Source organism: Zalophus californianus, chromosome 5 (genome assembly GCF_009762305.2).
Source record: "Zalophus californianus isolate mZalCal1 chromosome 5, mZalCal1.pri.v2, whole genome shotgun sequence".
NCBI classification, from domain to species: Eukaryota; Metazoa; Chordata; class Mammalia; order Carnivora; family Otariidae; genus Zalophus; species Zalophus californianus.
Genome location: NC_045599.1, coordinates 90,481,268 through 90,499,356, shown reverse-complemented (window position 1 = coordinate 90,499,356; position 18,089 = coordinate 90,481,268). Strand labels below are relative to the sequence as shown.

The 18,089-nt window shown below is 43.3% G+C and overlaps 1 protein-coding gene across 2 annotated transcripts in view; it reads left to right on the top strand.

Moving 5' to 3' along the window:
- Positions 1–11,327, top strand: part of SFXN1 (sideroflexin 1) — a 39,689-nt gene extending 28,362 nt beyond the window's left edge. For both annotated transcript variants that reach the window (XM_027605211.2, XM_027605210.2), the window contains 3 exons: positions 4,947–4,996; positions 5,402–5,449; positions 9,170–11,327. In XM_027605211.2, coding sequence (XP_027461012.1) covers positions 4,947–4,996; positions 5,402–5,449; positions 9,170–9,266 — 195 coding nt within the window. In that variant the 3' untranslated portion in view covers positions 9,267–11,327. The remainder of the gene's footprint in view (positions 1–4,946; positions 4,997–5,401; positions 5,450–9,169) is intronic.
- Positions 11,328–18,089: the final 6,762 nt, after the last annotated feature.

Genomic DNA, 18,089 nt, shown 5'->3' with positions numbered 1-18,089 from the left:
CATTCACCAACAGTGCAATGAGGTTATGATTGTCTTGAATCTGGTAACCGTGAAAGCAGATGGGAGGCCACTCTTGGTGGCAGCATCCCCATTGCTGAGGCCTACCTAGTCTTTTCTCTCTGACTCTCAAATGCCACCCAACACCTCTTTAGCAGAAGGATCTCTGCAGCCTGCCTCTGGATTGGAGGCTCTGAATCTCGCCACCTGCCCCTGCGGGTGGTACTTTATTCTGCAGTCCGGCCCTGGCCTGCGGGTATTGGGCATACTCTGGCTGCTAACATGTGTCCTGATCATGACTGGGGATTCCAGAAATTCTATGAGAAAGTCTGCATTTGAAGCTCCATTAATGCTGAAAAGTTAGGTCACTGGGGAAAACACGAAATGAGGTTGGTACACTCTTCTCCTAGTGCAGGTGTGCATTGGCGCTCCTGGGGTCTCAGCATTGTTGGAAAATTTGCCAGAGTTACTCTGATCTCCAAGTGACAGACACTGGACGGAAGACCCAGTGGGGCATCTGGCATTATTTTCTTGCTCTGACGGATGGAAATTGCTGCAGATACAGCCTAATAACTTTTTCTACGTGAAGGACCCAGCAAATGATACAAGCAGTTAGCGCCCCATTGCCACTCTGTATTGGCCTTTTTCACATTAATAAATGAATGCATACTGTGTTTTCCTCCCCCACCTCAGTATACGGTTTTTAGCTTTGCTTGATACCGTATACATTAGTGATAACTTGGAGATGTGCCACCTCACCTGTCCTTGACGAAGCAGCTCTCTGTCTGCCCCACTCTCCAACAGTGAAGGGCCTCACCGGGAGCTGGGAGAGACCACTGGCCTCAGAAGCCCTGTGGCAAGGTCGGGAGTGGTGGTCAGAGTGGCTGACACTCAGTCCCAGCATCCCACCAGCTATAGGGGGTCTGGTTGTAGCTGTCCTGCTCCAGACCTCAGTGGAGGATGTTGCTTTGAAAAAGGAATGGCGGACTGTTGTTGAGCTATTCGTACACACATACCACTCCCCAAGTGCAGCGTGGCCTTACCCTGAAATACTGCATTTTGCCCACGTAGAGAGTTCCATAGGACTTAACTGATAGTCTAGCTATTGCTAAAACACAGGCAGAGGTGGCTTGTATTACTATCCATACATTTCCATCTTCAGAGCACTTTCACATGCATCAGGAAAGGCAGGCTTTACCGTGCCCCTTCTACAGAGGCTCCCGAGATTGTTTCTACAGCAGCTCCTGATGTCCACGTGGGTGGTGTCTGCCTTGCTTGGCCCCCTGCTTGTTCCCACAGCCCCAGTGGCTGGCTGTGCCCCTCTGTAAGGGTGTACTTATCTGGGCTTTCACCTTGGACATGACCAAACTCCTCTGCAAGCATGAAACAAATTGAACCTTCTTGGCTTTTTTATTAGCACTGAGCTTGGGGAGCATTCAGTGTGATTCGTCCCTCCCCCTATCTTTCCCCAAGTGGGATCCTGGAAAAAAAGCATCAGCAGTGGGCATGTGACTCCCAGAAATCTTTGCAATAAACCAGAAAGCTCGCTGCTGAAAATGTGGCCCTTCGAAGAATGGTATTCTTGAAGAATAACTCCTGTGGTCTCTTTACCTTGCTGGCACTTTCATTGGGAATAAGTCAAGTTAATATGGTTTGGGTCAGATAATAGTTCCTCATTCCTTAAGTTCTACTTCTTCCATATTCCCTTTAATAAAAGTGGACTGCTCTGTCTACTCTGTAGGTTTTTCAGGACTTTCTGTTAATTAAATGTGAGTGTAGCATTTATTTATCCATTCACTCATTTATTTATTTCCTCACCTGCCCTTTGCTGAGTGCCTGTTATGTGCCAAGCAACGTGCTAGGTGCTTGAGTCATAGAAACGGCTTGAAAGCTGCTCACAGGGACCATATAGCACAGTGATGGGAAGAGGCACAGGGCAGTGGTTCTAATACTTGGTGGTTACAGCACAGAGGGAATGGAGGAGGTGTCTTCCTCAACTACAGGGTGTGGCAGAGTCTTGAAGGGGATGGCTCAAGGGTACATGCTTTGCAGAAGCTCAGCGAGGTCACACAGCATGGCTTATTGGGAGACTTGTGGATGAGTCAGGTTGCCTGGCATGTGGGCCATGTATAGGGAATTGACTATACCATATGTAAAAATTAATTCCCCATGGTTCGTAGACTCTAAATGTAAAAATCAACAACTGTGAAACTTCTAGCAAAAAATATAATAGACCATCTTTGAGATCGAGAGTTAGGCCAAGATTTCTTAGAGACAACACCAAAGGCAGTCCATAAAAGAAAAAGTGATAAATTGGACTTCATCAAAATGGTAAAATTCTGTTTTGTGAAAACTATAAAAGATGAAAAGACAAATAGACTGGAAGAAAATCTGTACAAAGCTTGTATCTGATAACGGATTTATATCCAGAAGATCTAAGTCACTCAATACTCATTTAAGAAAACAACCCAAATTTAAAAAACGTGCTGAAGGTTTGAATGGACGTTTCACCAAACACATATCTGTATCAGATAAGCACATGAAAAGATGGCTCAATATCTTTATTTACTGGGGAAGTTCACATTAAAACTACATGAGCTACCACTAAACATCTACAGGAATGGCTAAAACCAAAGGGACTGACCATAGCATGTGTTAGTGAGGATGCGGAGGAATTGGAACTCTCATGTCTTGCTGGTGGGAATGAAAAATGGTACAACCACTTTGGAAAATAGTTTGGTAGTTTCTTAAAAAGTGAAATAGATGCTTACACCATCTGATCTAGCCATTCCACTCCTAGGTGTTTACCTAGGAGAAATGAAAGCATATGTCCATAAAAGACAAATGGTTCACAGCAGCTTCATTTGCAATAGCCAAAAACTGGCAACAACCCAAATGTTCATCAGCAGGAGGATAGATTATCAAATTGTACTGTATCCATGCAGTGGAATACCTCACTCAGCAAGGAAGAGTAATGGCCTATTGATACATGCAACCACTCGAATTAATCTCAAAACAATTACACAAAAAATAGATACCATACATAAAATTCTAGAAAATATAAACTGATACATAGTGGCAAAAAGGAGATCAGAGGTTGCCAGGGAATGGGTGCAGGGTTTAGGGGAGAGAGAGGAATTGCCAAGGGCACAAGGAATAAGGAAAGCATTACGGGTGACAGATATGTTCATGACCTTGATCGTGGGGATGGCTTCATGGCTGAATACATGTATAAAAACTGCAAATACTTGCAGTATACTGTATGTCAGCAAAGCTATTAGAAAAAAGATCTGGCAGAAGGAAGACTTTAGGGTCATATTACTTTTTGAGCTTTTACCTCTTGAATATATATTTTTTACACTTATGATTACTGTCTTTAATTCATTGAAACTTTCATTTACAGTATCCTCTGTTTCACGATTTTAAGTGTGTGAGTATGTAGGGGGAGACCAGACGTCCACCGCTCACTAAGTGAGTCTCAGTGCTATTTAAGTGCTATTTAAGAAGTAGGGGTGAATCAAGCAGATGGGGTGCTGGAGAGGAGTCGGGAGACTCCAGGACGACATCCAGGTTGGGTGAAGTCAGAGTTCTCCAGGATCCTTGTCATTACTCAGAGCCTTTCCATCGAGACCTTCGGCATGAGCCACAGTCCGCCTTCTGCTCATACACATCCTTCTTTGAGATTCCTCGCAGCTGTTCCCTGGGATAAGAGGTTAGCCCCGTTTGCTTCAGACAAGAGCGCACTTGAAATCAGAAGGCCACTCTCAGGGGCTCAAGTTCATCCTCCACAAAATCTCCTTCAGTACTTCAGTCTGCCTTCCCATCGCCCAGTGCAGGTGTCACATCTGGGAAGTGCTGGGGCGAGGATGTACATCTCCTTACGGAAATCCGTCATCATCACACGGGGCCAGTTACCCAAGATACAGTATGTCCTTTCTTGCTGTCCTTTGAGGGCTGGGTCTGTCCCCTCTTGATGACATTTCTCCCTTCCTCTCTAGTACTTGCCTCTCTCCCCTCACGTTAACCTGCATGATGTACCTTTTTGCCAGAGGAGTCTTCTCGGGGACCAGGGTACGCCTCTCATGCAAGCTTCCTTGGGATCATGATCTTTTAACAGCCTGTGTTGACTCTGCACTAAGTTGACCGATTTCATAACAACCCGTTCACGACTCGGCTGCCGCTGTTTCAGGGGCCTTGTTTCTAGAACCGTCTATCCCATCGTTCTCTGTATCACATGTTTTGGTACCACTCCTTTTTGAAAACTAAAAATCTAACAGTGCTTATTCTCCAAAAGACCAACCAACTCATTCATTTCCATTAAAAAAACAAAAGTGACAGGCACAAATTTTCTTTGCCAGCAGTAGTTTTAACCATATTGACAGCAACTAAAAGCAAGAAAGGGAAGCTGCAGGGGAGGAGGGAAATGTTTGCTGGGTTTCTGCTACACTCTGGGCACTGTCCTGGGTGCTTCACAAATGTTACCTGGCACATCTCCCACACACTTTCAGGCAACTATTGCGATCCTCATTTTGCAGCTAAGGAAACTGAAGCTTGGAGAGGTTGGGCTCTGCCTGCCCCGTCCCCACAGTCGGGCACCAGGCGGCAGGGCAGAGAGTTGAGTACAGGTTTGGCTGTCTTCCAACCTGTGCACCAGGCTGTACTACCTCCCCCGCAGGAGGTAATGATTCCTCCACGTGTTCAGAGCCAAGCATCTCTCAGACGATATGTGCAAGAGAAAGAACTGAGAAGCCACTTGATCTTTGCATGTGCATTCATTGACCAATCAAGGAGGCTACAGGAAGTCAGGACTAACAAACATACTTGTTGCAGTGTTACCCCCAAATTTCACTAATCCGGATCTTGTAACCTGGAGAGTGTCCTCCCTATTACCAGCGGAAGAAATTGTCTCTGTATGAAAAGTATTCAAAATAATTTCTCTCTCAATACAGAGGTTCCCATGGATGAGCGCACCTATTCAAGTTGGATTAGTTGGCTTTTGGTGAGTGGAATTAATTTTTTATAATTAATTTCTTCTTTAAAGGTAAATACACAGCATATGAAAGGTGAAGGAATGGGCAGATAATGTGGGACACAAGTTTTGAAAGTGAGACCATCCCAGAACATCTGGAACTTATGGTCCCCAAAATTAGAAGTAAAAAGAAACCTACAATGTTTGGGACTATTTGTGTGATTCTTTTTTTAAACTCCTCATATCTCTCTGATGTTTTTTGTTTAAATTATCCTGACAGTCCTTGGTAATAAAATTACACAAACAGGACATATTTTATAAGGAAATACGATGCTCGAAAGAAAGGGGATTGTTATAAAAGTAAAATAGAAGAAGAATCTGAAAGTCATCCATTTGAAAATGCTCTGATTTGTCTTTTCTTTCCTTTTTTTTTAGTTTGGTATTTGCTACACCTCTATGTTGTGCTCTGTTTCCTCAGAAAAGGTATGTATTTGCTATTCTTCGGAATGATCACGAGTTTTAATCCTAAAAACCAGTTGAAGACACAGGTGCTGTTATTCCGTTTCACTTGAAGGGAAGTTGAGATTCAAAGATTAATGAAGCCGAGTCTCTAAGAGGAAGAGATAGAGGCAGAAGTCAAACACACATCTGTTTAATTTCAGAACTCTCTTTATCCCGCTCTACCATTACATTTGAAAATGCTTTATTCCTTTGTAAGAGTCAGGTTAGCTCTGGTACAAATTTGCTTTTATAAAAAATTTAAATAGGGCTTCTTGTCATCCGATCCATTGGCCAGTGCGGCTACAACACAGACGTGTTCGAATTTAAGGTCCACCCCAGGGACCGCGATTATATGCACTTTGCCTCGGTGGTTGGTTTATTTGCAGCCCCTCTTCCTATTTAGTTTCTTGCCTTAAAATCCTTATTGTGTACTTTCATCACCAGCTACCCTTAAATCCTGCTTTTGATGTAAGAACTGGATTGATGGGCATAAATCAGCATGGGATAAATCCAGGTCTTCAGCCTCTTGCTGACCCCACGGAAGCACAAAGAGGAGCATGTTGTTTGTTGTTTGGCCTTTGTCTAAGGGTCTGTAATACCCGCATGCGCCAGCAGGCCCCAGACATAGGGTCTTTGATGCCCGAGGCTTTCAAAGGATGATAAGGGCTACTGGAACTAACTTTACCAGGTCTGTGCCACCTGATAAAGCACTCCACCTTTATCTGCTCTTTCACATCCATCTTTGACTCCTACTGGTCTTAAATAGGGCATTAAATCCCAAGGAGAGGGAGCCTCGAAATTACCTTGATGCCTAGAGGCATACCCCCTGGGAGGGGGCAGGACCTTCAGAATTTATTCTCTAAGCCCACTACAGGTGCATTTCCTCAAATCCAAAGAGGGGTAATTACACCTATTTACTTTTTAAACCCCAGAAGCTCAGGACTTAGCGTAAGAAAAGTTTATTCCAGTGTCCAGCAGTTGACCTTGTACTCAGTGACTTAGAAATTGTGTATGTGAAATGCTGAGGAAAACACCTACTACAAGGTAAGCTCTTAATAAAGGTAGCTGTTATCATTTTGAGATTAAAGGATTTGAAAACCCATAAAGGAGCTTCCTACATAGGCCTTGGTTTAAATGAAGCTTATTCCTGGTTTTTTTGCTTATACATTTGTTTTTCTTTTTGATGCTTACTCATCAGTTGGATAGAATAGGATTACTGATATTCCTTGGTTCATTACACACTACCCTCATTGGTCCAAGCATGACCCTATTTTGTTTACTTTAATGATATAATGAACATCCATGAATCCACTGCCCACTCATAAATAAAAATATTGCCAATGAGTTATATGTTTTTATAGGTTCTTCCCAGCCCATACCCCTCCCTCCTGCAGATTTAACCATTATGCTGCATTTCATATTTATAGTACAATTACATTTAAAAATTATTATTATATATATGTATATATACATACATATATATATATATTCCCAATGTTGTTTAGTTTTGCCTCTTTGGGAACTTTTTAGGCAAGGGTGTCATGCTATATATAGTTTTCTGCTACTCGTTCTTCTTTATTCAATATCATGTAGCTAAGATTCATCCACATTATTGCATGTAGCTAAGTTCATTCACTGTTTACTGCTGTATAATAGTCCATTGTATAAATATGCCACAATCATCCATTCTCCTGCACACATGAGAAATAATGAAAATGCTCCTTATCAGAATTTGTGGGAAGCAGCAAAAGTGTTGCTTTGAGAGAAATTTATAGCTTTAAATGTATATATTAGAAAGGAAGAATGGCTGAAAATCAAGCACTGAAGGTCCAACTTAAGGTCAAAAAGGAACAAAAAGAATAAACTGCAAGGAAAGAGAAAGGAAGGAGATAAGGAATAGAGGAGGACCCGGGAAGTCAAAAGTTGGTTCTTGAAAATAGTAACAAAATGGTAACAAATAGTAACAAAATCATCATGATGTCAATCACAACAAAAGGAACAAATAATATTATGAATGAAGAGAAGGTATAACTACAAATATTACTACAAGTATTATCAACATCATTATGCCAGTAGATTTGAAAACAGGCAAATGGGCAAATTCCTGGAAAAATATTAACAATACTGAAAAATCAGAAAGTCTGATTTGGCATATCGCCATTAAGGAAGTCGAAGTTTTATTTAAAATTCTTCATACAAAATAAACACAAGAACCAGGTGGTTTTACAGGTGGAGTTTACTCAACTGTCAAGAAACAGATTACTCCAGTTTTAAACAAACTCTTCCAGAAGATTAAAAAAAAGAGTCTCCCCACCATCCAGGAAGGTTTGAATAACTTTAATTCCAAAATCAGAGTTGGCCTTTATAATATATTAATAGTAATTATGAGTACTTCTAGATCACTGGAAAAACAGGACCAAGATTCAGTATAGCGTGTTGGTTAGGAGCGCGGCTTTGAATCTCAGGTGTCCCTCCAATTTCCTTATCTGTAAAACTAGGATAATACCTGACTTTCAGAGTTCTTATAAAGATGAAAAAGCATAATAATATCTGGTCCAACAAATGATCAATAAGTCATAACCATTATCATTATCAGTGGCATCATTTTAAGACTACCCTACATCCCACTGTGTAGAACATAACCATGTAGGTACATTTTTTTCCTATATTCATAATATTTCTTTTTCTTCTTTTTTTTAAAGATTTTATTTATTTGTTTGAGAGAGAGAGAATGAGAGATAGAGAGCACGAGAGGGAAGAGGGTCAGAGGGAGAAGCAGACTCCCTGCTGAGCAGGGAGCCTGATGCGGGACTCGATCCCAGGACTCCAGGATCATGACCTGAGCTGAAGGCAGTCGCTTAACCAACTGAGCCACCCAGGCGCCCTATTCATAATATTTCTTTTATTTTCTTACATGTTTATATATCTGTTAGCCTGTCTTTTTTTTAACCTCATGTTTTCCCACATCTCAACTATATTACAGAACAATTTTTTTAAAAGATGAATTACATATCAAAATTTTACCAGGTTTTCTGGTAGTAAGCATTATGGACAATTTTTCTTCATACTTTTATATAATAAGTATGCATTTGTAACAAAAAAACAAGCTTTAATACATTCAAGTGCTTTTTTAAACACATAAAGCAAAGACTAACAAGTCATTGCTCAGTGGTGTGTGACTATGAGGGATGGTTTTTTTCTTGTACAGTTTAGTATTTTCTAAAAGGCTTGCAAGAAGCATGTATTCTTATACAATGGAGAAGAGCATATTAATGCAAGTGAATTTTTAGTGTTAAAAATTCCAGTAAGTACATATGTCTTTTTTTATTAATGGTGAACATTTATATTGTTTTCCTTGGGGAAGTGGCATGACCACACACTGTTTCCCAATACCAGCAGGGGCTGAGAGTCTTGTTGCTTGCCTTCTTCCCAGCCATGAACAGTTTTTAAACTTTTAATCATTTTTGAGCTATTAAGGTGCATTTCTTTGATTATTAGCAACAATTAATTTTCCAAAAGGAACTGGGCATTCATTTTCAAGGCACAGGAAGCATTTTTCAAACAGGACTCTGTCTTACAATACCAGTCATGATTTGGGGAGCCGGCGGGCGAGGAGGACACGGCCTTTCTCTGCTGTGTGTCCAGATTCCGGTTCCCTACTCTGCCCATGTAATTAATCGTGTCGTTTCTCCCTTATCCCAGTTCCATGTCTGTGACAAGCTTGGAGGCTGAGTTGCAAGCCAAGATCCAAGAGACCTATCCTGAATTACGACGTGTATACTTTAATAAGGGATTGTAAAGTAGCAGAAGAAACTCTACAGCTTATCCCATCTACTGCAAACCTGGTGAGGAAAAGCCTGTTCGACCCGGGTTCTCCCAGTTACAGAAACCTTTTAAAGACCCACATTAGCCTTTTAGAGTCAAGCTGCTACTTACAGCACAGCACCTGGTATGGGCCAGGCGCCTGACACCTGTTGGCGCCCTTACATTTGAATCACGATATAATTTACAGAAATACCCTTCCTCTAGCTTTTATAGTAATTGTTTTTCAAGGACAATATACCAGCCCTCACCCAGAGTTTTAAAAAGCACTGCTAGGCATAGAGTAGATGTTCAGTGTATGCTAAATAAATATGTATTGATTATCAGTGAGTGAAAAGGAAATCTGTTTGAAATACTGAGTTTTTATCCCATTCTTGTTTCAAATCACTCAGCAGTGATTGGGGAAAACACAAAAGCTCTGAGGCTAAGCTATGAAAAATGACTCGTGAATATTAAGGACATTTGCTTCCACTTTGGGCAATGGGCAACCCAAAGTAGATGATGAGTCTTTTGGATTTATAGGAGAAAAGCTCTTCCGTCTACTTCCCCAAAGTCACAGTAATAGAGAAGTGTGATCAGCCATCCCTGCTGTCAACAACTATATGCATTCATATTGCTGGTGGATTTCTTTAGTTGGCTCTTAAATGTATTCTGTTTTACATTTTTATGAAGTTAATCTTACCTTGCACTTGTTGACTTTATATTCAGTTATTTACATCAGATAATCAAATAACTGAAATATACAAATGTCAAATTTTGGAAGTATATTCAATACCAATTCTGTATGACTGGGTTGAATCTGGTTGGTTTGATTTTTTTTTTAGAAGTGAGGGCACGGTTCCAGCTAGCTACATGTCTTTTCTTGTCATTCTCATAGACCTCTTTGGCTTTCAGAAAGATACAGAAATAATGTATATGTGAATCAGTGACTGAATGAATTGTACTTGAATATTCTATACTACATTCCACCCTGTTTGACAATAAGGAATCCATGGACCACTGTTTACATCATCTGTAGTAGCTTCACATATATTTAATGTAACAGATTATGTTTCAAGTCTGAAGATGTTCAAGCCATATGCTAGGTGGTTGTTCTGTTGAGTGAGGCCACTCAGTTCAATTGTAATTCAGAGACTTGTAAGTGAAAAAAAATGTAGAAGCTAGTTTTGACAGATTTTTCCAGACAATGTGACCAGACTGAATTTCCTCATAAAGAAAAAATGGTGTGCCTTGTGTCCGTGTTTCTCTTTTCTCTGAAAGAATTAATGGATCTGAAGCTTGGGGCCACTCTGAGCCTTCCTTTGTGCCACCAGAATTTTCTCATTTAGATTTTCTGTCTTAAACCATTTGAGGCAAAATAGCTTCCCCATTACATTCTGGCCTTGGGTGTATTTTTTTGCCATAGATGCTTCTCTTTAAAAAGTGGTAAGAGCCTGAAATTCAAGGCAGATCTCCATGAGGTGCTTTTAAGGGTGCTTGTAAGGAGAAACCGAGGTCCCTCACAACCTGCCCCGGCTAATCTCAGTATTCTTACCCCCCACCCTCCCCACTCCCCACCCCCCTTCACTGGTAGCTCCTTCTCAGAATCTTAACCTTCACTGAGAAATCAATCAACTACTGGCTTGAAGATTGATGAACTAAACTTTATACACACCAGGGAGGGATAATGAACATGGAGATGTGTCTTTTTAAACATTATTTATTGAAGCTTCCAACTCTTGATGCTTTTATATAGAAATATTAACTGTATCGTTTAATCGTGGTTTATAAAAAGGAACAAATGAACCAAGATTGGCAATTTTGCTGATTTCTTAGAAATAACCTTTTCTGGAGAAAAGTCCACATGAAGTGCAATGAGCTTATAACGGTAAATAGTTATTCATATTTCTATTAACATTATAAAGAATTATGATTGTGCGTATTTACTGACTGGCAGTTTTTATTTCAGTATTAGCACAGTGCCTCGCCAGTGTTGGAATCAATGTATTATTTCAGTTCAACTGGATGGAATGTTAAATAAACTCAGAATGAAAATAAATTCTCTCTTTTATTTGTATGTAAAGGGTAATGCAGTTTTTATGTCATAGTTGATGGTACCTTTCATTCCGACTTGACATCGGGGTACCATCAGTAACTCCCAAACACTGATAGTTTGTATTATGCCTTCAGCAGGAAATTCTTTCCTGTTTTTGGCTCCCAGTCTGCCACCTTCGTGAATACCGTATGCACAGAGCACATGCCCCCTCCCAGCCCCACACAGTGTAATTCCAGGAATGTTTATTATGAGCACAGGGGAAAGTGTGATTCTGCTTTAGATGCTGATAACGAATACCATTGCATGTGGTGGGGAGGTAAATTCCCTCTCAGATTGTCTGTCAGATTCTAATGTGGAACTAGCCTTTGACATAGTTCACAGAGAAGAATCTCAACCCAAGATTGGGGAGTGCCTTATGACCAGACTTAATAAAGGGTTTTACTACCATAACTCTGTTCGTCACTTAAAAATGAGTTAACTATATTCAAGAGCTTGGGTCTAGAAGTCAGAGCCGGTAGAATCTTGGTTGTACCCAGTTTTAAAATACATGTGTTTAGGCGACTGACATTCTCCATAACTTTCAGCTTTGTTTGTTTGCTTTGGCTTTGGAGAAAATAACTGAACGTGCCTCATAGAATCATTATAAAGATGAGCGAGACAATCTCTGTACAGCAGTTAGCATATTGCCTGGCACACAGTAAACTCAGTGAATGGTCGCCCAGTGTGTTATTTGTTCTAGAGACACCGCTTGTGCATTCAGAATACCAGTTTCCCAGTGTTCACGGTAAGATTTTAGAACCCCAGCAACTTCCCCAGAGATGACCCCCAACCTAACTAAAAATACAGATTAAAATGCTCAGGCAGAGACTTGAGTCCATCCTGTTAAAATGCCCGACAACTAAGGTTTTGCCTGAATGAGACAGAGGTAGGAAAAGTCTCTACTCGCAGATGAGAAAACCATGGCTTCCAGTGGTGAAGTGCAAGTTCAAGTCCACTCCTGGTCACTTGAAAACTACAGTGGGAGCCAAGATCTGACACCCAGGCCTTCAGCCCTCTCCAAAAATGCAAACAACTGGAATACTCGAATAAAATTAGTTTTTCCTTTGTGTATGCAGAATTTCACTGAAAGCTGAAGAAAAATAAGCTTATGTTTGGCAGCGATGAATATAAGGTGTCACTTCAAACATAGATACTCCAAGCATGGTCCATAGACCGAAACATCCAAATTTGCTAGAAATGCAAGTTCTGGGGCCCCACCCCCAGACCTACCGAACCAGAACCTGCAGGATAGCAGGAGCCCCGTACACTTCACAGTGTGAGAAGTTCTGCTTGTAGCCATATCTCGGGTGTTCCCAGAGATCTGAGCATCATTGAGCCCATTTCAAGCTCAACTTACAGTTTTCTATGAATTCGCATATCTTGCCCCTCACCAGATTCCAAGGAAGTATCAAGGTTCGATGTCGACACACTTAGGGACACAGTATCAACAAGCTTACCAGGGCAGAGATGTCCGTTTTGCCCACTGACCTAGAACAGTTGGTACCAGCCAAGGGTCCACGTGATTACTGGGTTCACGCTGGACCCTTTCCAGGAGTCTGAAAAAGCATCCTCCCGTTTCCTTGCAGAACAGAACCCATTTTGTGTCACAAAGAGGAGGTCATCACCAGGTTGTGGAAAGTCGGGGAATGTGAGCTTTTCTGGGAAAGGGGCCCGAAACAAACACTGTCTCTGGAAAGTGAGAGGGGAAATGGCTGTCAGCAAGTGAGCTGCAAGCATCGTTATGAGGCACCCCTTTGTCGCTGGGGACATCACTGCCCCTAAAGTCTCTGGAGCAGAAAGTACTTGGGACGATACACATTTAATCCTCAAGAAGCCTGTCATATCCCCATCTCTGAAGAGAGAAGGAATTGGAGGCTCAGGGAAGTACCCTAGCTTGTCTTGGTGTCACACAGTGGCCCAACCACCATCTCAATCCAGGCTGTCAGACTCGACTATTTCCCACTGCATTTCATGGATCCAAAGTGGGCGGTGGTGGCAGCTGCTTCCCCTCCTTCTCCCCCCCCCCCTCCTCCTCCTCCTCCCTCCTCCTCCCTCCTCCTCCTCCTCCCCCTCCTCCTTCCTCCTCCTCCTCCTTCAATTTCTTCTTCCTCTTCCTTGTCCTCCTTCCCCTTCTTCATTTTTTTTGCATACATCACTCCTTGTCATTCCCCCGAAGGTTTCCTCTCCATTTAAAGGTGGGGAAACAGACTTGAAGAAGTAGAATCATTTGCCACAAATCTAACCTGGTTCATTCGAAGGACTATGGAAGATGACTCACATTCCCACATACGCACCCACACACGTACAAGGTTTGTGGGACCTATAGGTCAGCGAGGTCATTTTGAGGTGAGGGTCCTGGATTAAAGTAAGAGTGAGGAGCAATGGCTCTTAAAATGTGGTCCCTGGACCACCTCCAGCTGCAGCAGCATCACGGGAACTAGAAATGCGTGTTCTCAGGCCCTTTCCATAAGTCCCAGCCAACTTTTAGCAAGCCCTCCGAGTGAGTTTGATCCACCCAAGGTTGAGCCCTGGCTGATTGTTCGGATGATTGCTTCAATTGAATTCAGCTCCGTAATCTCAACCTGAGCTTCCTCATCTGTGGGATGAAGATAACCCTCCTTCCCACACTGGGTACTTGTGAGGATTCGGGGAGTTTAACAAATAGGCAGCATCTGGCCTGGTGCCTGGCACAGTGCACGCTCACCCAGCACATTGTAGCTAAGCTTCAAATGTGTGATCCCCGGGGCTGAAAGTTTGGCAACACTTCGTTGGTGATCTTGCTGGGAAACATGCGAGTGCATGACTGCAGGTGGGTGTGCAAGTTGCTATGATAGTTCTGCATGACAGTTTGGCAGTATCTATCAAAACTTAAAAAAGCACATGCCCTCTTTTAAGCAATTCCACCGCTAAGAATTAATCCCACTGACGAACACAGTCGGGTTCATGGAAGGCCTGGCTACTCCCAGGGGAGCCATATGGATGCAATGTGTCAGGCAAAAGTTGGAGGAAGGGGGAGGTTGGAGGGTGTTTCCAGAGAAATTGCTAGGCAGGAAAAAAAGAAAGTATACTCTACTGTGGGGTAATCCAAAATACAAGAACACATTTTCCCTTGGGAACTTTTTAAAATTCTGATTTGGATTCTTGAAAGATAGATAAATGGATTAATAGCAGCTGATTGGCACAAATATAAATAAGTTGAGAAGAAAGGCTATCTCTGATGGGATTTTAAGTGATTTTTAAATTTTCTTTTATTTTTTCTGACTTTTCAGACTTCTTCAGAGTTCAGGACATAATAAATAGTATTTTTAAAACCTCTGTGTGTGATAATCCCGATTTTCTAATAAATGCACTGATATGTATAAAAAACAGAAGGATATACACCAAAATGGTTAACCGTTGTTGTCCCTGGGTTTACAGGTAATCTGTATTTTCTTTACAATTTCCTGTATCTCACATTTTCTGGAATGCATCTGTATTCATTTTATAATCAGATAAACGTCAAATTCAGGCTGATGAGTAATGCCATGGCTTGGTGCCTCACAGGACCATCGCCAGCGCCAAGCAGGCTCCCCAGTTTCCGAGCTCCGGTGGGGAGGGAGCCGCAGTGCTGAGAGGCGCCGCTAGGGTGCAGCATTGCCCGCAAGATCGCACGGCTGAGCAACCCCCTCCTCCCCCCCCCCACCTCCACCCCAGGCGGAGTGCGGGTGTCCCAAGACAACCGACTGCGGCTGGGGCCGCCCGGCCCCGGCCAGAGTGGCTCTCTTAAATTCCGAGGCCAGCTCAGGAAGAGGGCAGAGAAAGCTAGGAAAGACGAAGAGATGGCCTGGTTTGGCATGCGACAGGCAGGAATGGATTTAGCCAGTGAAGCACTTGACCGGGGCGGGCGGGGATGGAGCAGAACCCAGAACAATGGTAGACCGGCCAAGTGACTACCCTCAGGCCCATGAGTACTGTGACACAGGCCAGTGACAGCAGGAGGATGAACCCTGAACCCTGCTCGGAGAGGGGAACTGGGAATCAGGGAGGGCGTTAGGGAGTGGCACATCAGCAAGATGAGTAGGAATTACTGAATGGGAGCAGAGAGGGGGCAGGAAGAAAGCCAGGGCTTTTGGTTAGAAGGAACAGTCAATGGGAAGATCTGGAGACCAGAGAAAGTGTGACTTACATATTGTGCTTGTGCGTGCAAGAGAGGGAGCTTTCAGGAAGATGCTGCCAGGTCCGGGATGGGTGGGGCAGGTAGGAAGAGCCAGCCCTTCAGTGCTCAGGGAAGAAGCGTGGTCTTCATCCTGAAATCCCGGGCTCCTTCTGAAGGCTTTTGTGCAGGGGAAGAAAAGTAGGCAAATCCTAGTTCTGCCACTTACTATTTTGATGATATGGGAAAAACCAGCGCCCCTCTCTGAGCCTCAGTTTTCTCCTCTGTAAAATGGAGATAGTAACACCCACTCTATGGTCTTGGGAAGCTTAAAAGGGGTAAATGGAGAACCCAAAGTCCTGACTTTCCTTCCCTTGTCTTTTTATTTTATTGCTATTTCTGCAGTAGCATTCAAATGGAAAAGCCAGACAAACAGGCCATTTCTAGATTGTCCACGGTGTCAGCTTGGCAAACATTAGTAGTCCAGAGGAGTCATCCGGCTAGCTTCTAGGGGCAGGAAATCATTTCGTCATGTGTGATTGCAATCAAGAACACATTCTGCCCTCTTATTCCCATTTATAATGAAAATGTATTTTAATCATGTGCAATCTCCAGGAAAGATGGGAACACAGGGAACGGTTTAGAAAAAAACATAATAAAAAGCTAAAAATAGAGATAAAACTGGCTACTCTATTGAAATGCTAAAGGACACAACCTCCTGACACAGACTAATAATGCTGGTTCTTAATGCAGGGGTGGGGTAGGGGGTGCCAGGACCCAATCTCCCCTCTCCCCCCACCCCACAGAGCTGGAGCCCTGTCAGGTGAACTTTCCAGGGTGGGTGCAGGTGTGGACAGGGGCAGGAAGCACAGAAGCACAATGGACCATGTCTCTCTCTAGCCAGGGCTCCTTACCAGAAGAATGAGTCCCATCGGGAAAGTCCAGTGATGATGCCCCAGTGAGGAGAAAGAGAATCTGGAAGTGGATCCCACTTCCCCGACGAACTTCCAACTTTGCAAGGGCAAAATCTGGACGGTGGAGAAAAAAAATAAAGGCATCCCAAGCTGCTGGGCAGAGCCTGACAATAAAAGCTGGAGGGAAGAAAAGGAGGCTGAGGGCAGAAAAATGTGGACCGCAGCTCTACATCGGGGAGTTGAGAGTAGGGAAGAGAGGGTTTGGGGCACAGGGCACAGAGAGGGACAGCTATGGGGAAATGCATCCTTAAAAGTCCACTGAGTATTAAGAGGGCATCCCATTTCAGTAGGGTTTCTCAGGCCCGGTTTCACTCCAGAATCACCTGAGGAGCATTTCCCAATTCCTATTGCTCAGGCATCATCCAAACCAATTGCATCAGTACTTGGGGGTGGCCTGGGGACTGGCATTTTAAGCTCCCTAGGTCATTCCGAGGTGCAGCCAGGATTGAGAACTGCTGTTCTGAAGATCAACGAGTTCTTTCAAATGATTTAATGACTTTGGGGGTGCTGGGTGGGGTCTTCAATGCACTACAGTGTATGAATGTCCTGCACTGAGCTAACACTATCATCGAAATCCACTTAACCACAAGCAAGCTCCCGTTTTCAGAGATGGCTAACATTCATCGAGCAGTTATTTTGCCTTTCACCACCTCAATCTCACAACACCTGGTGAAATAACCACTTCACAGATGAAACTGTGACATTGCAGGCACTGGCCAGAGAGCAGCCGGCTAAGACGCATGGCAGGGGCAGACCAAGCTCAGGCACCTGGCTCTAGCCTCTCCTGGCCAGTGTGCATCGCTGCCCCTCGAGTCCTGCCCAGGCCCACCCTCCCCTCAGCCTGCCTTCCGCCTGAGGGAAGAGCCAGAGCCAGCCTCTGACACCCCCTTCACCCCCAACACCACAACCAAGACTCCCTGCGGGGCGGCCTGGGCGAAGGAACCTGCAACAGTGCTGAATGCCAACAGTAGATGGCCCAAGACTGCAACTTACTAGTTCTGGAGAGCATGGCTCTGAACAGACTCCAGCAAGAATGGAGCTGGTGATTTGGAAAAAAATAAAATGAAGCTTCTGGAGCCCCACAGAGTGCTCAGTTCGAGGCACAGACCTGTTCCTCGGTTTATTCACATCCCAGCAGCCACCCTGCCTCCAACTTGCTCTCCCCCTCCTCACCCTGCTTTCTTTCAAGCCTCAACCTCTCTGGCCAAAAAGGTCTTTACCTTTACTACAAAAATACTACATGCTTAGAAGAATAAACCAAGAGAACAGAGAAGCTGGTAAAGTGATAGCTTCCCTTTTCTTGTTTCCTAATCCCAGCCCCAACACCAGCACCTCCCGGGGACAACTTTATTCTTTCCCCTCAAAAAATCGACTATAGATAGTTTTCTCTTTTTTTAAGTTTTTATTTATTTAAGTAATCTCTACACCCAATGTGGGGCTCAAACTCACAACCCCGAGATCAAGAGTCCCATACTCTTCCGACTGAACCAGGCAGGCACCCCTACCGTGGATATCTTTCAAGGCGACGTAGATAGATCTTCCTCATTCCTGTTCAGAGCTTTACAGAATTTCAAAACATTTATTCCTATAATGTATTCATCAGTCCCCTATCAATGGACA